General features: G+C 31.4%; 1 protein-coding gene across 5 annotated transcripts in view; it reads left to right on the top strand.

Annotated features, from left to right (window-relative positions):
- Positions 1–15,184, top strand: part of LOC121119921 (proton channel OtopLc) — a 66,973-nt gene extending 51,789 nt beyond the window's left edge. For 2 of the 5 annotated variants that reach the window (XM_040714757.2, XM_040714756.2), the window contains 9 exons: positions 10,048–10,268; positions 10,682–11,055; positions 11,121–11,235; positions 11,295–11,520; positions 11,590–11,744; positions 11,813–12,128; positions 12,194–12,338; positions 12,455–13,029; positions 13,096–15,184. In XM_040714757.2, coding sequence (XP_040570691.1) covers positions 10,048–10,268; positions 10,682–11,055; positions 11,121–11,235; positions 11,295–11,520; positions 11,590–11,744; positions 11,813–12,128; positions 12,194–12,338; positions 12,455–13,029; positions 13,096–13,394 — 2,426 coding nt within the window. In that variant the 3' untranslated portion in view covers positions 13,395–15,184. Of the gene's footprint in view, positions 1–9,419; positions 9,818–10,047; positions 10,269–10,681; positions 11,056–11,120; positions 11,236–11,294; positions 11,521–11,589; positions 11,745–11,812; positions 12,129–12,193; positions 12,339–12,454; positions 13,030–13,095 lie in introns of those variants that run through there. The other 3 variants (XM_040714752.2, XM_040714753.2, XM_071889250.1) reach the window with 3 other exon arrangements.
- Positions 15,185–22,750: the final 7,566 nt, after the last annotated feature.

Here is a 22,750-nt window from a genome sequence, read left to right as displayed (position 1 = left end):
GTAGAATTTCGAAATTTGTCTCGGAAAAAATTTAATATTTCATTTTTTTTCAAAAAATTTTATATTTGAATCTTTTTTCCAAAATATTTTTTTCTTAATACCTGTTTTTGAAATTTTTTTGAAAAAATGTAATGTTTGAAATTTTACTTTCAAAAAGTTTAATATTTGAAATTTTTTTCCAAAAAATATAATTTTTGAAATATTTTTTTTTTTTCCTAAAACAAAGCCATCTAAAAATATTGAAGAGAGATATATACTGACAACGGAATTTTATCTCTATTTTATTTGTAGAATATCTTGTCTGTTTTAATAATCATTTTGGATTACAGCTTTTACCTTATTTTGAAAGACTATAATCGGTCGACAAATAAAGGTAACAGGAATAATTTGGTCTTTTCCTTCTAACTATGTTCGTAATAATGTAGGATCTATATTGAAAATGGGCATTTTGTGTAGAAGTATTTGTTGTAATCATTTTTTTCAATAAAATTACAACTTTACAATACGAATGAAAGCTTTTACTCAATTTGGAATGCTTATAATTATCAATGCATAATTTTTTTAATAATTAAAAGATCACTTCAAAAACGAAACAATACACTAAAGCTTTAAACCAAGTAGTGAAACGTGGAATCTCATGATCAAAGCTGAAAAATTTCGATGTGTACAAAAACTTTTTTTGTTCCCTAGAGACACTATTTAGTTTTTATTTGGAGAGATAATTAAGAGTTATGAGGTTAGCTAATAGATTTTTCTTTTTAGAAGATACTCCAATGATAATAAATAAATAAGAGATATATACCGACAACATTTATTTCTTATTTTATCTCTATTTTATTTGTAAAATATCTTGTCTGTTTTTTAATAATAATTTTGGTCATATCACAGCTTTTAATGGCTTATTTTGAAAGACTATAATCGGTCGAAACAAATAAAGGATATATAAGCAGAGAATGGAAGCGAATAGACCACTTCAAGGTCTTTTAATTCCTTCTAAAGATACGAAGGAAATAAACCCTACAATAGTTATAATAAAGTGGTTACGAGTTTTACAAATAATTCTATTCTATCAAAATAAATTGCGTAGGAAATATCAAAAACTGGATAAAATCCATATTTTTATTTAGGCTATAAAGAAATAGAAATATAATTTATAACAATAAATTAATTATCGACGTCAGTAAGAAAAATAAATGAGTGACGTCAACTGAAAAGCGATATCTTGCAAAAAAAAAAAGAAGTTTAAACCCTGCACCATTGTATATCCTCAAGCAAACGTTCGCATTTCGTTACTTTATTTTAATGCTTGACTCTACACTTGTGATGAAAATCGGGTGAATTTGTTGGCTCCCCTTTTTTTAAATTACTTTTTCTGGTACATACAACATATCATTGATATATACAAAACTGGACTGAACATTTGAGTTTGCTTATAAAAGACAGAAATTATCCCGTGAGGTTTTGTTTCGGAGTTATAATTGTACCTCCTTGTTGGACTCTATAATTGAAAATCAACATCGGAATAATTCCTCGTAAATTCCTTCTTTATATCCAACTCCCCTAGCCACAGCTGTTTGTAGCTGATCTAATGAAACGTCATGACAGCGAAGTTTCTCTCCTCCAAAAAAATCTTCAAAATTGTCAAGGTTACCATCTTAATTTATTAATAAAATATTATAGTTTTATTTTCCTTGCATTCTGCAATAAATGTCCCATCTTTTGTAAATTTTTTGATTGAGGACGCGTGAAGGAGTGAACATATTTGAGGAATATCTTTTTTGATTCATTTTTATCTTTTACCGGCATGTTTCCCTTTCATTAGAGTCAAAATTTATGTAACTAAGGGTATTTGGAATTCAACCAACTAGCCGTTCCAAACACTGATTAGGAGAAAATGAATAGAATACTCGACAGCAGATCCCAAAATCCAATGTAAATTATTGTTTTATTGAGGTAACAACGTGTTTAATGCTCATTCATGCATAGATTTTTGCTAAAAACAACTTTAATTTATGTAAATTGCAATAAATAAATATTGTGATTATCTTTGAAGAACTTTAGTTCAATAATTTGTATATCAAAGTAAGTCTCCAATAAAAATAAATACAATTTTATACATACTCATGTTTGAAAAATACCAATAAATCAAACCTATAACAAATTTTACGTTTATGTACAAGAATTTCTTACTTCCCTGCAAAGTGTTATTGAGCGAAATCCCAGGAATGATTCTTTTAATTTTCGCAATGCCGGGAAATAATGGGATCCCGTTAATAAAATATAAAACTGTGAAATGAAAGTATTTATTTTATATTAAAGGTAATACATTGCAAGCTAGTACTTACCTAAAGCTTTAAAACAAAGTAGAAAATGAAGACCACGTGATCAATACTTGTTCGCAGCGACACTTTTTTACTCCATAACTAACTACGCAACCTCCATGAATTCAATGATATTAATACAAGGTTACGTAACAAGAAAATCGAGGGTAAATACATCAGCTTTATGAAGAAATTATCCAAAGATACTGCCACTAAAACATGGATGCCCTAAAGAACAGTCAATAAGCAATGTACAATTATGTTAAGGGCCCTATGATCTTATTTTTAAGTTATCTTTATAAAAAAACTATCAAATTCAACGTATTTATTTTCGACGGCTTGTTGTTCTAATTGAAGTCAAAGTGTATAATTTTTTCTGATTACACCTGGTATAAGATTCTAGCTCCATCATTTAAACATTTTAGTGCTTCGTTAGGCATCATTTATTGTCGATTATACATTATTACATCAAGAAAATAGAATAAAATCCGGTGAAAACGGTATCCCGGGATCCTGGAAGATAAACCCCAATATATAAATTGTACATTTATCTTTATTTGTTCATTTTTCAAATCATTAACTTTGATCAATCGATCCCTCACCACTAACCATCCTTACCACACAACAAAAATAATGCACTTTCACAATGTTGTTCTTCATTTGAGTTTCCTTTTTTCCCATATATATACTTTTTTTTAATTGAAGGTCATTTATCCAAGTAAAATCTTCCACAAAAAAAAATGGATGGACAATAATATTGATATCAATGTTATGTAATTCTAGTGTCAGAATTATAAAAAAAACAAGGGAATTCAACTATTTATCCTTTAAAGTTTTGAAATATTAAATTGTTTGAAACGAAGTTATTTTTATTAGCAAATCCTATTGCATAAATGATTAAAGAAATATTAAAGGGGTTATAAGGTGTTCCAGAAGAAACTATATTTGGTGCCCGTCAACAGTCAAACAAGCTAAAAGATAATTCTCAAAATTGAGAATGGATGACACTTTTACTTTTCGACGAAATATCCTCAATTTCTATCAACAAATTATTATTATTAATCCTTTGGGTGCACCGCAAAGTGCGCTAAAATTACTCCAATCGGATGATCAGAATAAAAGAATAAGAAAATGATTGCTTTTATTGGAAAGGGGCCATATGGGGTCCAATCTAAGTCCCTCCTCTTATCAAATAAAGGTTATAAACTAGATCTAAAACTCTCCAGTGCTTTACTCATCCCACAAATTTGAATACAAGGCTTATAACTGTTTCAAATACGTATTAAAAAAATATCTATGAAAATGCTTGTATATATGAAGTAAAAAATCAATTGGGATTTTGTCCTCTTCTAGATTTTTGGTCAAGCTCGTTTTTATGTCGACGCACCACATTTTCGTCCCTTTTATTCCTCCATGTCGGCGTTACTCCACTTGCATAAAAGTTTAAATAATATTTTGTTATCAGCTATCGATTTATCTGTTTCTTCTTTCATTATTAGTGATTGGTTAATTTTAATTAGGTCTTCTTAAGCTACGATCAGCTTTCTTTAACGATTAATAATAGGTCTAATGTTGGAAAGAAAAATTAGGTAACTTTTAATTCGATTTTGGGTCTTTTCTCAGTTGAATACCTTCCCTGGAACAAGTAAACATTTCCTTAGTGAGAGGCGCACTTCCAAGGTTAACGTTGGGTTTACCCAAACAGGCACCAATTTTTCAGAAAAATTAGCTCCTGCTTACGGACAGTTTGTACTTTTAAGTAGGGTTATGCCAGTCCTTATTTATTCATTCTAGTATCTTTAGGTAAGAACACAACAGTCAGTACTCGTAAATATTGAAATTTTATTAAGGTAATTCCTTATTCCTGGAATTTTGAAATATACTGATTATTTTCTTTCAGATGTATACTTAATATGTTTTAAGAAATAATGTTGAAAAAATTAAAATTTTCTCGAATATAACGTTTTTGAAGTTACTTAAATTTGTGAAATGACCCACCGAAATTTTTTTTTTAAAAAATGGCATGAATAAAAATGAGAAATGATCTTTTATTGAAAATAAATCATTTTAGGAAAGTCAGTTTTTCTAAAACAAGTCATAAGCTAAAAAAATAAGATGAACCATTTTTAGAAAAGGTCAATTATAGAAAAAGGAGGGGGAACCGAAGTCATTGCTTATGTAAAAACCAGTTCTTTTTTCTCAAACATCTAAATAGTCAGTGATCTATAATATATATCTAATTATACATATCTTAATATACTATAACAGATATAAATTTAATAGTTAAATACCATAAAAAGTTTATTCATAAAAAATAAAATTTAGTATATTTTTGCCATTTTTAACCGTCCCTGGCTACGGGTATAACTCCAAAATTTGACAAATTTAATTTTAACAGAGTTTGGGGAAAAACTATCGACTAGCATAACTTTAATCTGTGTTTCTCCTATTTATGAAATGAACAATGGACAATTGAATTAAAAAGTCGTATAATGAATGTGTGAAGGAGTTAAAATATATTTATATTATGTCATCATAATATAAATTAATAAAAAGTTCTTTTACATCCTTAAAACATTCATTATACGATTGCTTTAATAGAATTATCTCTTTCATTTTGTAGTCCTTGCATTAACGGATTATTTTATTGTCCTTGATGAGGTACATCTATATGTATGGTTTAATATTTATATATATGTATATCTAATTTGTGATACTTTAGTGAACCAATTTGATAAAAGAGATTTTATTACTTCATACTTTTTTGTTAGCGCGTTTTGTTTCTTAAACGTGTAAAGGTCCACTAAACACATTCCATTTAAACGTGATGATATTAAGAATAAAACAAAAGTAGAAACATTGTTACGAGGTGGATTCATTCAAGGTTTGAATTGATTATATTATTATTTCCAGTCGTTTGATGAGATATTTGGCTAAATGCTCAGCGAATTTTTATACGTACGTTTCCCTTCATTTTTTTTGGGTCAATATTGTTTCTCCTTCCAAAAAATACTTATTCTGGTGAAATTAGTAAAACTGACAGACCCAAAGTTTGAGCCTTTCATCCCATTTTTGGCCAGACCATTTGAATTCTTTTAAACATAGGATTTTTACTTTAAATTTGGCCATTTATAAGCCTCTTTTACTCACTTCAATATGATGCTAAGTCTAAATGTGTACTTTTCATATTATTTAGTACTAGCGATAGTAACCGGCATTCCCCAGAGTTATTAAGCGTCGACAAACATTGCTTTAATAATATAAAAGATGACCCACCAACATAACCTTGGTGTTATATTCGATTTATCATGAGCACAAATACACGTAGCTACTCTCTCAATGCTTGGATATTCTCTCCTCAAAAATAAAAAAAATAATAATAACAGGTAGATAAAAAAAAAGAAAGAAATAATGTTATGATTTGATGAGCTACAGAGTACTTTATCTCTTTGCTTAACCTTATCTAATGTAACATTCAATGTATATAATTATTTTAAATAAAGTACTTCCTTCTTTTATTTTATTTTTAATCGGAGTTGAACTAAACGCCTGCTCGATTTAATTCATTATATAGAGTGCTCCGTACGTATATTACTCCCTTTTTGTTCTATTGTTACATAAATCAGGGAGCATCCGGTGACGTCTTTTCATTCATAAATTATCTTTTAGTCGCTAAATGGCTCTAAAGTTGAATCAATGTTACTCTTTAAAGATTTTTTCATGACAATTAGCATTATTTTTTGCAAAATAACATATGGTTCACTCAATTCGGTCAAATTGTATCAATTCGCCCAATACTCAAATTCTAGATCATGGTCACATGATGAAATTTCCTAATTTCCTAAATAGAACATCTATTTAGATTGAAGAAAGCAAGAGCTGATATTAATAATACCAAGGAATGCAGCTTTGTTTAATTAATATAGACAAGCTATAGTAACCGGCATGGCCTGGATTTTTTATGCATCGATAAACATACAAATTCTGCTTTAATATCGTAGAAGCAAACTTTAAAAGAAATCGTAAGTGTTACCTCTGTGTAAAACATAATCCAAAGATTTAACTTTTTATATTGTATATGTATATGATAAACATCGGGGAGCAAAGTGTATTCTGTATAATTACTTGATGCGACATGCAAAACGCTTGCCAGGTTTAATTAAAAATTGTTATTCCTTAGATTAAAAATGACTAACGTTTTACATAGATGCATACAGACAGATGAACTTTGCATTGTTAATGCAGATTTAGATTATGAATAAACAGTATTTTACACCCTTTTTTTTAATACTTTAAGAGGCACACAATGATTTGCGGGGTCTCCCAGTTTTATCATTTGAATATAAAGCCAAGTGATTTAGCGAAATGTAATCCTAGTTCAAATGAAAGTTGTTGAACATAAAGAAGGAACACTATTTTCGATAAAACAGGGAATAGAAAACCATTGAGCATATCTTAGACCCTTTCAGTTATTTAAAGTAAGTTGCACAATATTTTTTAATGATAAACAAATAGCTTAAAAGTTTTCCATTTCCATCAGAAAACCCCATTTGAATAAAAATTAAAATGGGTTCTACCTCGGCAAAATTTGCTTGATAGGCCTCAACCATCGTCACAGTAAGTTTTTTTAGGGGGAAAAAATATTCACCCAAAAATGGTACAGTTTAGTAGATATTGTATCCATGATTTTTTATTTGCAAATGTTACCATTATTCATTATATGATGATAATGATCTAGGAATTTCATATGTAGCAGATTGTTTCATACTCGGTTTATCAGCCGTCACAACGGGATTTAATTACATAATTATTTACATAGATAATTAAGGATCCAATGAAAATATATTCATAATACGAGATGTTATTTTTACTTAAACGATGCTTAAGGTTAAATTAATAATGTTATATATTTATGAAGATATAACCTTAGACCATTCCATGAAGGGACGTGTCAATGCCATTTCGTTTCTCCAACTGGGTACAATCACCACATTGTGTGCGTGCATGTTTTTTAACAAAAAAGAAGTTATATCTGTTTTTAACGTCCTTTTCATGAGGAAGTTTTACTTTCAATAGAGTTTCTCCATGGTCCAGACAATTTATGTTTGTGCTTTGGTTAACCAAATCTTTCATTTTCTATTTCTTTTCTGCATTTTTAATTATTAAGTTAATTCATATAGAACTATCAATCTATAATACATAAATATAGTGTACGTAAATATTTATATTTGCGGTTCTTCTTGCTGTTGGTTTTTTGCTGAAAATCCCCTTTGCAAATATTTATATATAAACAAAAGTGTTTATAGTACATTAAGCATTTTATTTTCGACTCTCTTCCTCAAAAGCAGTGTGTATTAATTAAGGTGACTCAAAGGGATAAACCAATTGGCCTGTTACCCACTCAAGTAGATTAGTGATCTATGTGAAATCATCTTTTGGCAGCAAGATGTCGTTCTTTATGATACAATTACAGATGACGTTACTTTGTTACTTAAGTTACAAGGGTGACTGTATGAAGATGGCGTATTTAGTTATGAAGTAATGCTCAAATTAAATTTTGATTGAACGAAAAATACCAATGTGTTATTTTCTCAAAGACCCCCCCTCAAATAAGAAACATTTAAAATCCCGAAACCTCTGTATTTTTAAAGGGAGGATAATTTTTGAGGTTTGAAGATTATTATATGCTTATATACTATACTTATACTATGCTATACTTAGTACACGTATAATAGACATTGAAACTCACCTTAATGACCTATGAGTGTTTTAAACTTAACAATAAACAATAATAAAGGCGCCATCTTGTGGCTAAGAGATTGAAACACAATTTATAAGATACATTGTTCGTTTATGAGTAACTTTTGTACTTATTGTTTATTACTATAACAAACTATAGTGGCGCTATCTTGCGGGGAAGATTTGTTTGCTCATACCCCATTATTCAATGGTTTATGACGAGGATTCAATGCTGACAAAATGAATAGATAACTTAGTTTTCTTATGCAAAAAAAAAAAAAAATGATTTTTTATTAAAATGGGTTGATTTTTTCCAATAAAATAATTTAAATAACTTTGTAGAAACTCATCACGTAGTCTAACATCATGCTCTTAATCAAAATAATATTTAACAGACCTTTACTCTTCGTGCATAGAGTAAGGCGTTACCTCACTAACATACACTGTATTTAGTTGCCAGCTGTCGATTGCTCTTTTTCTTTTCCCTAATCAATGTTCTGTACGTTGATTGGTTTAACTTGAAATAGTTCGTATTATGGTGCAATTTCCAACAATGAGTAAATTATAATAATTTAATAGTTTGACAAGTGATTTCTTTTTTGTGGAAATAATTAATTATTTTACTATAAAAGCGACTTGATTAAACAAATCACACAACCTTATGGCATATTATAATACCAGGAATGTGCATAAAACATAGCCTCCTCCCTAGTAAATAAATAAGTTAATTACCAATTCTTATTCGTGTTTAGATATTTATAAGTATTTATGGTTTAAAGGCTAGTATTCAATTTCAAAAGCTACCTGATTGAAATGACCAGCTGTTAAAAGGCATGCTTTGACCAATATTTTATATACGTATGTTCTTATAAAATAGCAGTAAAATGATTTTTCCCCATTGTTCCTTTATTTTGGGTAGTTATTAACGGGGCATAACTGTGTTATTTATTCTTTCGTTCTTTTTATTTTCTTTAAACATACTCCAATCCACCATCTGGCGGGTTTTTATTTTTTACCTCCTAGCTTCTTGATATTCTTCATTTATAAATCGTTTTTCCATGAAATCTTGAAGCCATCAAAATATAATTGTTTTGAACCTTTTGAGAAACAATTTATTTGAATTAAATGTCGAATTACTTCGTATTTCGAAGACGCATTTCTTTTCATTGTAAGGACAAATATGTATTTATATTTTTTCTCTCTTTAAAGCAATATTGCCTTAACATGACTTGGTTTTCGTTTGAATGATGGATGTATAGTATACACTCCGACTCCACACTCTCATTTCTATTCTGCGTACCGCCTGAAAACTAATAATATCCTTTTAAAAAGATTATATATATATTTTTTTTTTAGAAAATCAGTTTTTTTACTTTAATCGGTGGTATGAGGTAATATGCGAATGACTCAAGAGTGCAGTATTGATACCAGTAATAATAATATTAGTGACAACGACCCAAGTGATATCTTAAATCATGAGTATGAAGAACCCATTTGCTCATGCCGACGAAAATCCGTTCGGGAAAGACGACATTTATTTAATAAGGAACGTCCCTCTAATATGATTGTAAAACCGTCAGAGATCTTTGGATCCCTCAAGAAAAAGAAACCCTCTTCTAGTCATGCCAAATTCCCATGTCAATGTAAGCATCATCAAATCAAATATCTTGAGAAACAAGAGGAGCAGAGACGACGACTCAAGCATCAGCTGATACAAAGAGGGGATTGGAAAAAGGCTTCCTATCTTCAGCATCATGGTAGTTGTACTAAAGTCCCGTGTCCACTGTCCATATCCTCCCTACACATCTTTCTTAGAGAAACATAGCAATTATTGAAAAAAAAAAAAAAAATGAAATTTTCTACTGCCAAAATGCTTAAAAATAATGAACATTTGTTAACTATATATTTATATTTTTTTTTTTGACGAAGAATAATTATAAATTAACAGACTTAATATTGCATATATTCATTTCACTTTCATTTACAGGTAATGTGAGTCTTTTGGACGAACCACAAGACCAGGATAGCCTTGATGGTGCACTCCCAGGATCAACATCTCTTCCTCATCGCAATCTTGGTGATCATCAACATCATCATCATGGAGGTGGAGCCGGTGCTCAATCATCATCCCACAATGATCTTTTCAAATCCCAAAGTGTAGAGATCGGTGGTGCTAGGAGGAAACATCGGAAAATCAAAAAAGAAACCGTAAGAGTTAACAGTTGTTGAAAAAAAAAAAAATATTATTTTATATAACAATAAATAAATAATATTTATATTTAAATAAGTCAATATAAAATCTGTCAAATGACATTGAAGGAAGTGTAAACACTACAAACATAAAAATGAATATATATTTGTAAAATGTGTTTAAAAAGAACAAAATACTTAAAATTTATTGCCCTAAATTACGTCATGTGTGTAAGAAATTAATAATAGCCTTTCTGTGAGAAAATGAAGCAATCATCATGAGGAGTAGAAGGGCAGAGGGGGGAGGTTGGAAGAAGAACGTGTAACGTATACACGTTTACTCCTATGTACTTTGTTATTTTTTGTATATCATTGTGAAAATAAAATATCAATACTGATCTCACCAGTATTTTTTCCATATTTTCCCACAGAGCATTCAATCCCCTGTGCATCACTCCGAATCCTCTATTGGTGACCTGAGTGACAATTCAGACCATATGCGTCGTAATAAAAAATCATCCCCTAATGACAATCCAAACCACGAAACTCAGGGACATCATTCAATTCAGCACCACTCTCCCCTCCAATCCAACTCCCATATTGGCTCTGCCAACAACAACAACATCAAACCCAGCTCACTCATCCATTCCACCATGGACTCAAGTCCTCTAGAAAAATCATCATCAGCAGTTAAACAAATCAGTGAAAAGTCTGCTAAAGCCAGCTCCTCTATTTCCTCCACACGATCGGTCATGACCAAGTTTAATCCCTTTGCTGGCTCCCTATGGGATAGGAGAGAATCATAGTATGATTTTCACTATACAGAAAGCTTCAATTCAGTGACTCACAAATATCACTTTTTTTTTCCAGCTCCCATTTGTGGATTACTCTAAGTTCCATGTACGGAAAGTTTCTGGTTCTTCTCATGTTGGCCTTTTGCCTTACAGAAGTGATGGACAACAAAATCCGACCTCTTCAATTTCAAGTGAGTATCAACTATGATCTATTTTATGACGTATTGATATAACATCTTTCTATTTATAGGGTATTTACATGATGTATCTCTATGTGGGAAGCATTCTAGCAATCATGTCCATCTATGTGTCTGTCCTCATAGATAACTGTCCTTCCATAACGAATGAACATGCCGAAAAACATTTGGATCCAGAGCTAGGCTCCCTAGAAAGTATAAATGGAACACTCAAACGTGCACACATCGATCGGACCAAAATATCAAGGACCAGCTTTTATCTCCGAATTGGAGCATTGGGTAAGTTTAGCTCTATCTTTTTTTTTTTTGGTCTAATTTTTAAAAATATTTGTATGTATCTTCATGTAGTGTTTGGACTGGGCACGTTGATATTTAATGGTTTAGAGATTGCTATGCATGCGACAATGAATGAGTCCTGTGTGGGAAATCTTCTCCTTGCACATCCTGTGCTTCAGGCCCTTTTTACGTTTCTACAAATGCATTTTCTATTCATCAATTCTCAAGTATGTAGATTACATTTTGTTAAATTTGTTCAATGGGTAATAAATTGGGTAAATCATTTGTTAAACAGGTAATTGTGGAACGCTTTGGTTTCTTTGCTCGCTTTGGTTTCATGCATCTCCTTGCAACAAATGTTGCACTCTGGGTTCGAACCATTATTTGGGAATCGGCCAATGACTGGATTCACTATATTTACTACCAACAGTATGGAATCAAACAAACTGGAGGTGTTTCAAGGATGCCAAACTTTTCTCCAGTTGCATTATCGCTTAGAGAAGGATTATCTGGGAGGAATAATTACTTTGCGGATAGAAGCTTTGAAACAGACTCAGATTATTTGGATGGATTTGCTACTCCAGATTTCCCTGGTCCCCTACGGATCATAGGTAAGTACTTCAGTTCTGTATATGAAATATAAGACTTATATATTTCTTCTCTTCATGAACACTAGAACCTCCATGCAATGCGAGCTCACCCATTTCCAAGGAGCATCTGAACTATGTTGTGGAGCTGTATCAGTGCTTCAATGACAACACATTGGGTCGACTTTGGACCTCTTCCATGCCATATGTCTTCCCATTTATTGTTGAGTACAGGTAAGAAATTCTTTTTAGACATTTGGACACTTACCCTGACATTATCCTCTCCTTTCCAACTTTTTTCACCCTTTGACATCTTCTCTGTCTATTTCATTCTTTTCTTTATTTCACAGAGTTAAAATAGAAGTTCATTTCAGTTTAATAGCCGCTGCCGTTACCTACATCATGTGGAAAAATGTCGGAAAGGATAAAATAGAGAAGAAAAACTTTCTCATTCCTTCAACATCCACTTCGAAAAAGATATATTCCGTCGTGGATGAGGCGCAAGCAGAGCATAAAAAACGAAAGGCCTATTGGAGAGTGGATTGCCAGTCAGTGTCAAAGGGATTGTTTCTTGGTCTACTCTGTCTGGTTGGAGGAATTGTGATACTCATCATATTCTTTGTCATGAAGGATCGGGAGGACTTTCGTGAAAAAATGTTTTGGATCTATAGTGGTGCTGAACTATTTGTTCTTGGACTTTCCATCCTTGGTTGTTTGGGAGGATTTGTTCAAATTCAAAAGTTAAGCCATAGTTTTAGACAACCCTACGATTTAGACAAAATACTTGCAAGTGTAACCCTCATTGGTGCTTATATTTATGCCATATTTAGCATCATCTCAGCTGGATCCGGAGACTATTCACATCCGCACAACATGGCTGTGATTTCTACAAACGGTCTTATCATCATTCAGGTGACTCTTCAAGGTAAATTATATCAGATACTAGGAGAACCTCTTTCTATGATTACATTTTCTATTTCCTTACACATAGGAATGATCATTTCTGAGGCGTCACGTCGAGTGTGTGCCACAAGGAATCAACAGTACTCAAAACCAGGTCGTCAACTCATTACTTTTCTTTTATTTGTTAACATTACTCTCTGGATACTCGATACGTTCATGACACACTCTTGGATCACTCAGGAATTACAACTTGATTTTTATGGGGTACTTACTTGGGGCATCATTTCTCGAATCAGCCTTCCACTCATGATCTTTTATAGATTCCATTCCTGCGTTGTACTCGTGGAAATCTGGAAAAATACTTACAGGACCAAAGAGTCTCTATGATGGGACTCCGGACCTTCAGCTAGCACAGAATGTTTTCGTGAATGTATATTATGTATAAAACAACCTCGTCCTCCTCTCAGCGGTAATGGTAATGTAGATCTCCGACTCACTCATGAATATGAAGAAGATAATCGTATCCTAGATCATCGTACTAGTGACTTTATTTACTCAGAACCTTATGAAGAAGCACCTACTTCATCTCAAAATTTCATGGCCAAAAAAATGATATCTACTTTACCTCCTCCACTCCCGCGTCGAAATAGTCAGAATACACCTCGTTCATCAACGCTTCCAAAACCTCTACTCTCTCTGGATCTTTTCAAACAATACTCTGATCAAGAGAGCCTTCTCCTGGAAACAGAGCAGTATGTACTCCAAATCCAAGAACGGCGAAATCGTCTTTTGAGTCAAATTGATAAGGGACGACGCTCCAAAGTTGGATATGAGCTTGAGCGTAGACTTGTTCGAGCCTATCACAATGCTCGATCTCTCAAAACACAAAATCGAAGGAGACGTCCCCGCATTTCTCCAACTCGATCCGTATATGCAACATATCGAGCTCGTAAAAAACAAAAACTCAAAAGACGAAGGAATCAGCATCCCTTTTGTTGGAAGTGTGTTACATCCAGCTTCAAAGCCTTATTTAAATCCATGTTTCCTTGTAACATTGAGACATCTGTCCTCATTCTTCCACACTATGATTTCAGAGATTGCGTGACTGCTCCAAGAGACGGCTCTGGAGAAGATGAGGAAGTGTATGGCGAACATGAGGATGTAAATGCAATAAATCGAGCTCCAGACTATGATGAGAATCGTACACCGACACCCAAGATGCTCATTACATCAGATGGACGCATCCAATGGCCTGTTTATCAGTACGGAGTTTCATCAGGCTCTGGAATGGTCATTAGTTCGAATCGAATGACTCTTCATCAGCAGGAAGAGTCTTTGAAAAGGAGGCGAAGGCAGCCTGGGAGAGAAAATTTCTCTCTGGCAGGAAGAGGAGACAACTCTTCATCTGTTCCTACCAACACACAACATAGGATCCTTCATCCACATAATGACATTTCACAAGAACATTCTTCCTCAGGGACTATCCTCAACTATAATACCACTAGTATGATTAATAGACTTCGTCCATCAAATAATGGTGGCACGCAAGGGAAAAATAGACTCTTAGGTTGGCTGCAGGTCCGGAACCCCCGGTCAAAAACAAGTGTGTTCTCTCAAATCATTAGTCCAGAAGGGCCCTTTAGAAAAGCTCCTTGGCAAAATGGTGCGGGGAATCTGCATGTTTTGAAGTTTTAAAAATGATTTAAAAAAAAACAACACTCATTACTTATAAAAACTGTTTTTTGTTTATCAAGATTTGCATCTTAGAAATTAGGAATTATTTTTTTTATACTTACATTTAGTCTAGGTTTTATTTTATTTTATTTTATCTTTTTGTTATATCTATATCACCAAAGGAGTCATTTTAAGAGTACTCTGATCATATCCTATAAATACATATTTAGATAGATTAATGCTAATGTAATTTTTTTTGTTAAGAAAAGGCTAAGTTCAAACTCATTTTGGCATTGTGTAAATTTTTTGTTTTTTGCTGTAGTTGTATTAAGTTAATACTTTATTCTTGATTCTTTTTGTTAAAAAAAAAAAGAAGGCTGTTAGCCTTATTGTTTATATGTTACCATTACGTGTCTCGCCTTTGTAAATATGTTAACTGTATCAGTGTTGTAACAGATATCAACGTATATCAACCATAAACTAAATAAATCTACTATAATCTACCTGTTTTATTTGAACTTATTTCTGGTGTTGTATAGAACATTTTTATGTGATGTCAGCCATTTTATTTCATAACAATGATATCCCTTTTTTAGATTAAAAATAGGGAACCTAGTTTACTTTTGGATGTCAAAATAGGATGAACTAATAAAAGTACTCTATATATTTGATGCTTAGTTTTAATATAGGTATACATCTCCATAGGTTTCTTGACATCTGGATAGACACAAGCCAGGCAACCTCGTTTTTGGAACCTTCAAACTTCAAGCTCACGCCTGATTTCTTTATTACTACAGAGTCTCTTTTGTCATTGGAAGACATGTGGAAGATGATTCTAGGCTCTTAAAAGATAATGTGGTTCCCTTTTCTCGATATTTTGGCCTGCAGAGCATATTCAATTCTAATATTCCATATAAATGGTTAATTGGAACTGAGGAGTTACACAAAGAGAATTAATTCTCGAATAAAATACCCAGTGAGGAACAAAGAGTAATCATTTTTCATCTACAGCTCCTTAGTTGAAACTCTTGAAGCCTGTTTCTTCCAAACTTGACTTTATTTCGTTTCCTATTCTGAGAAAAATATTTAATTGTTAAGAGTCATTCAGTGTCATTTCGTATCAATTTATTAGGGAAAGGGGCAAACACTTTATAAATGGTTATTTGTTACCCCAATCTTGGGGGTGTTTTGGGGTACCACCGTATCCCAAAATAGGATGCAAGCCACCGCTGATACTTGAAAAAAACTACTAAGAGCCCCCTTCTAGCCCCCCAATTTTACTCTGAACATATAACAGATTACTTAAGTATAAATGGTGGGTTGCATCCTGTTTTGACACCCGGTGGTACCCGAAAGCACCACCAAAGAAGAAAATGTTAAGAGAATCAATAAAGATCGTAATGTATACTGTGTTAATTACAGAATTTTTATTTTATAATTTGTTCAAAGAAGTTATTGATTTTGAGATATATAGTATATTTTAAATTTCTTATCACCCAAATTATCCTTCGATTACACGACGTTAACTCACTTACGCAAAAACTTAGGCTACTCACGCTGGTTGCTAAAACTGATATAAAGTCACTTTTTTTATTTTATATACTTTCACCCATTTCTTTTATTTTTTCATATGACGTGTTCAGCTCCTACTACTCACGCGCGTTATTGGAAGTGAGTTCTCTAAAGACAAATACATACAGAAACAGACAAACAAACTTTCCTAGATGAATATAAATTATTTTTTTATTAATACTTACAATTTATCAAATCAATAAGGTAAGTCAGTTCAACGAAATGACAAAATTTAAGTTCATATTATAGTTAAAATTCCCAAAAAATTGTTGCAAACCTTAAAAAATCAGAGGTCAATATCACTCCTACGTATAACTTGAGTAAAGTGGCAAAAAAAGATTTTGTTTTCACTGTCTCATACATATTTTATAGCTCAGCCTAGAGTAATATTTATTTCATACTTATTATAATCCAAATATAATCAATACGGGTGTGAATAAATTTGTAAGTAAAAAAACAAGTCATTAAACGACGAGGGATTTTCATGGTAAAAAGAAAGAAAAAAAGGTGATTTTCTACTTTCAACGATACATAATTTTTTTCCATTACAAAATTCAAATTATCAATAACCTTTGTGAAGGTGAGAAATGATCCAGTAAAATATAATTTTTTCCCATACTTTTTTTTGAAAAAATAAAAAAAATCATTAAACATGATAGTCAATAATACAATAAGCCAATCGTTATAGAATTTTGTATTCGGCAAAATTAATAGAAATCCTTTCAAAAAGTAGGTATTCTGGAATTTATTTTATTTTGCAATCACTCATATTGTATTTTTTTTATTATTATATCAAGAATTGTATACTAAATTATTTTTACTCTTGCCTAGCAACCATTTTCAGTGCGTTTTTCATGCCATTTTTCAAGTCAAGTGTGACTATTTTATTATTATTTTTATAGTTAACTAGAGAGGTACCCAAACTTTTTGGGTTTTCTAAATCTGAATGAATTAAATAAACTTTGTGGTCCATTTTGAGGATATAAAAGAAAAAGAAAGACGTAGCTCAATGGAATTTAGTTTGGGAAAAATTATTCTCTTGAACTCAATTTGTGTAGGTTCTCTCCTCGGTCGTTCCTAAAAAAGAAAATATACTTAATGTAAATGGAGTTCAAAGACAATTCTTAGGTCGGAGTGAGCAATCGTAATAATACATATTTACTTATACTTAGTAACAGCAACTCCATATAACCAATTAAAGGAACAGTAACACAATAAAATAAATAAATAAGATATACAGACAAACTTGGTCTAACGGTCACATCGTTAAAGCATGTCACCGCACAAAACAGCCATATCCAGTCCCACGCTATAGTTAAATATAATAAAGAAACTGTATTAAAAAACTGATCTTAGATCTGAATGCCTTACAGGTTTTCTTCACGTATTCATCCGACATACCAGACCACTCCTTCTCCAAAGCAGGGAATATACATGGGTTCATAATATACATATTAGATCTGAAAGTTCTTACAATCTCTCTTAATAAAACAAAGTTGCACTCTTGTATATTTATAATAACATCAACTTTTGCTTCCTTCAATTTAAAAGGATGTCCTATTAAGTAAATTAGGGAATTTCATCATGTGACCATGATCTACAATTTGAGTATTCAGTGAATTGAAACAATTTGACTGAATTCAGTGAAAAATTTGTTCTTTTGAAAAAATCTTGCTATTTGTCGTTATATAGTGTTTAAAAAGTAACATTGATTCTACTTAAAACCCATCTAGAGAGTAAAAAATAATTTATGAATATATAAAAATAGATGACTGTATGCACTGAATAAGGGATCCCTGATTCATAATCAGATACCAATACAGTATAAAGAAAAAAAATGTATAATTTACTAGGACTATAAAAGGAACGAAATCTTGCACTTTCAGTGGTTTTCGTTTCTCTCATATTAAAAGAGAAACAAAAAGCGAGAAGTACTTGATATAAAATTTTGAAAAATGAATGTGACAATACATGAGGTTTAGCAATGAAAAACAAAACAAAAAAAACACTTCAAAAATCAAGAGTCTTGGATGTTTATTTAGATATATTACCATGTTTAGTAGTAAGGGGTTTTTCGTGAACATAAAATTATAAAGAACTAGTGGTTATACTCGGTATTGCCCAGAGTTATTATCGACAAACAAACAAATTTTGATTTAATTATTTAAAAAATAATACCCCAACAAATGGTGTTACCCTCCATTTTTAATGAGCAAACTATACTATTATTATTATTCTTTAGAAGAAAACATCTAAATACAAAGCAACTGGGGTTTATGAAGAAAACAGAAAGTAACACTAAGTATTTTTTGGGTGTTATAAGTGTTAAATCCTTGTTGGAGGAGTAAGAGTATAAATGAGGATCGTCATCGGAGTAATTACTGCCTACTTTCTTGCTAGATACGTAGTGGGATTCATTTAAATGACTGATTAAGTAAATATTATGCTTTGATAATTATTGCATCTGACCAAAGAACTATCCGTGCAGTTTATACCATAAAGTATTTTTCTTCTCTAGAAGTGATAGTGAATTGAGCCCACGCAAATTCAGTTCAAGAGATTAATTTTACATGAGCGTGTTGTGCTGCACTAAAGTACGTCACTTGATCTGTAGTTGGATTTGTCTTTATTTCCTTCATATTATGGCTGATTGTTACTAATCTAGCATACCGTCATGACAGCTGACCAGCTTTCCCTTTTAAACATTATCCACATTATCAGGGTTACCATGTTTATTACAGTTTCTTTTTTTACAAGTACACAACTCTATTAGTGACCTATATTTAGTTTGATTTCAATAGTCGGAAGATAAACAGGCATGGGACACCCTTTAGGCACTATTCCTCTCGTCGTTAGCTGTATTTTATCACGCAACCTTTTTTCCAAAAATATACATAAATGGCTCAAAACCATTTGGTAGTTAGCCAAATAATACAATGAAATCAACTACTATTTATCGCTTAAGTACTCCCAGATTATCATATTTTTCACTATTGTTTTTTGAACGAATTAGATATATATATTTCATGATATTAAAATCCTACAATGTATCTTATTCGATACCGTATTATAATGTTACTTAGTAACATTTGATTAAAAGTGGAGCGATGCACTTTTTTTCTTTATGATGGACAAAATTACGTCATAGAAATAATAAAATGTATAAATATAAAATTTATATACATATAAGTGACGAGTGAATTGTATTCTTGTCCTTTTGGAAATGGAGTATAGCTATTGTACGACTTATTACTTCGTTTATTTATCAAAAATGATAAACTATAAAAAAGTCATTGTCATGACGTATCAAGTTAGACGAGGGATTCTATAGCTGACAAATAAATGCATAAAATATTTTTGTGTTAGCGAGGTAACGACGTGTGATATGTTTAGAGTTCTATAAAATATGACCTATCTGAATGCTAAAAAAAACAAGAAACAAAAAAAAAACAAAAAAAACATATCAACAATGATAATCTTAAGAATAGCTTAGCTGTCATGGTGTTTTATTAGATTAACTACGATTAGCTATGAGAGGAAGGGAATAAACACACATCCGACTCCGTATCCAGAAGGAACATCGACAGAAATTACTCCCATGGTATTCTCAATTCTACTCTGAGTCCAATATGGATATACAATTATAACTTCTAAGCATACTCTCATTTTTACTCTGGTAGTTGGACTTTATGATGACAGACAATCAAATTATTTTCTGCAAGCTATTTAGATACATTTGTGATAAAGTTCGAAGTTCGAACTGCAATTAATTCCGCAAAGTCTAGAGAACAGCTAGCAGAGGAGTCTGACCGAATGTAAGAGATTCAACTGCCTAAACTTCCCCAGGCAGTGAAACAGAAGCCCTTTATGCCTCTAGTAAGCGTAATGGCCTTGATGAAGGTACTCAAATTGTTTTATATGTGTTGTTTTCCATATTTAAATATCGGCTACTTTCAAGGATCCAACCTATTGTTGGGCAGACTACTGAAAAAAATGTTGTTCTAGTAACGCATGTTTTATGATGATAGGAATTCAGACAACGTGGAATCATGTAGTGCCATTTCACCGAACTGTAAATTTGTTTGACTCTAAGAAGATTGGTTCTAAAAATAATTAAAAACATAATTTTTTCAGCATTCAACATCCGCTATATGGTGGCTTCTATTATTAGTGACAACCAGTAACCGTCATAAGATTTTCCTGTCTTATAGATTTTGTTTGATTAAATATATTTATCCATAATTCAAGTCTCTAATCAGTGTGGTGTAAGACCACATTTAAGGACACATTACTGTCTGTAATATCTTCTTGAATAATAAAGATGAATAGCATATATAAATTACAATATATATTAACAAACTTGGTAGTAGAGTGTACATTTTCAGTACGACTTTTGGTTCCTCTGCTTGTCCTTAGAGTACCCACGTCCACTGAATATAACATTCAGTGGGCCTTTCTTCCGGATTATGTACTCTACATGCGTAGTGGTATCATGAAGAACAGGAGCTGCAGGTGCTTTTAGGAGAGGAGGGTTACGGTATTGTTGTGGAGGAAGAGGTACTAAATCAATTATATTTAGGGAATCATTATTGAAGGATATTATGCGTTTTATATATTATATATGAGGTTTTTTCGTGCTTATAATTAAACAATTATTTCAACAGCTACACTAGTTGTTGTTATTGTATCCCTTAAATAATTCCGTGTCAGGAGATTCACCTTGAACATTTTTGTTCATATTGAACGATTTACTTCTAATGATAAATACCTCTCCTTTTAAAGTGAAGTAAATTTTAAATATACCAGAATTTATTGTATTATAGAAAGGAATTTTAATGAAACTTTTGAAATTCAACACCATAACTTAAAATTGAAACTTCTCAATTCCTTTACAAATATATAATTTCTATTATAAATATGTTATTTTCAAATGGCTAGAGGTTAAAAAAACGGCATTTTTTTTTACTAAATGCCGTTTTTAAACATATCTTCTTCATCAATACATAACAGAAAATCAGATTACCAAAAAAGGGTTACACCTTAGTACACACATTAAAATAAAAAATTGGAAGGTTCTTTTGAGTTTTTATTTAAACTTTGACTTTCAATTAGTTGATTGCCAATTTGCACTCTGTTAAAAATTTATTGAAAATTATGAATTTATTCTATATATATATTTAAAAAAACTAATCATAACATTATATTTAATATATACAAAGATATTATATGTAATACCAATAAACAGAAAATTAATTTCTTATCATTTATACACTTATCAACACTGGAGTATCCATATCTTTTTTTTAATCGAATCTTGAAAGCAAATGTACTCTCAGTCCAACATCAACAATGTTATTCTTAGTAAGTTGGGCTAAGATTAATTTATTTGGAAAATTATTAAAATATATTTCGATTCGCTCGTTAACGAGATTCCCTTGTACATAGTCGCCAATTTTCAATGTCCCATTCTAGGCATGGAATTTTTGAGTTATAATAAGTTTGAAATTGCCTGTGAAATAATAATTGTAGTTACTATTATATAATTTAATGTTATTTTAATTTAATAAAAAAACAATTTGAATAATCAAATATATTTTCAACTTTAAATATCAAACTGTGAAGATCTCCTTATCCTATTCAATCGTCAAAGCTACACAACTGAACAGATCAATCGAGTTATTGTATTTATCAACCACTACGAAGGATGTTTTATTTCAAAAGGGTCTCTAAACTATGTTTTTCTTCCAATCGTTAAGATCCAAAATCCTCGCAGTAATAGGTTTAGGGATAAGTGTCATAAATTAATGAGTTGGGGCACAACACACATATAAAAACAAAATACACATAAAATATAATTAACTGATATATAATATACACCAATTCATGTAAACGTTCATGGACGAGTTTCTACATCTGTATCTATGACGATAACCTTTGTACAAGTATAATCCTTGAAGGAAGTAAAGATTTCAATATCTTTTTACAGTCTTTTAATGAAAAAATGAATGGCATACGAATACCGGGGATTGTTCGCAATGGATCACAGCATTAATAGTTTCGGGATTCCTTCCAAATACTTTAAAACCTACGTATCAAAGTTTGAACAATTTTGTCTTGTTTACTTTCTTTGGGTTCTAATTTCCCAAAAACTCCAAGACAATGATAAAAATTATAAAAAGAAACATATTACGATAAAAGTAATATTTACTTTATTAATATCCATGTCAAAACCGTCTCAAGGCGTACACGTCACTAGAATTAAATCATTAATCTAGCAAACAATATGATGATGAGTTTGAACTAGTTGTATTTAAATAATATGCTGTCTCTATATAGTCTGCTGTCTCCATAAAGTCCTGGAACCTTTTACTATTCATCTGTCATGAGTAGACGTACTATTAATTTCTTTAAACTTAGATATTCTATCTTCAATAGATAAATCATTAAAATAGCAGCCCTGGAAAATAAAAAAAACTTTGTTCCGTTTGCCCACTAAA

This window comes from Lepeophtheirus salmonis, chromosome 6, assembly GCF_016086655.4.
Source record: "Lepeophtheirus salmonis chromosome 6, UVic_Lsal_1.4, whole genome shotgun sequence".
NCBI lineage: Eukaryota > Metazoa > Arthropoda > Copepoda > Siphonostomatoida > Caligidae > Lepeophtheirus > Lepeophtheirus salmonis.
Note: the sequence above shows the minus strand (reverse complement) of the source record. Positions and strands in the feature narration are given on the sequence as shown.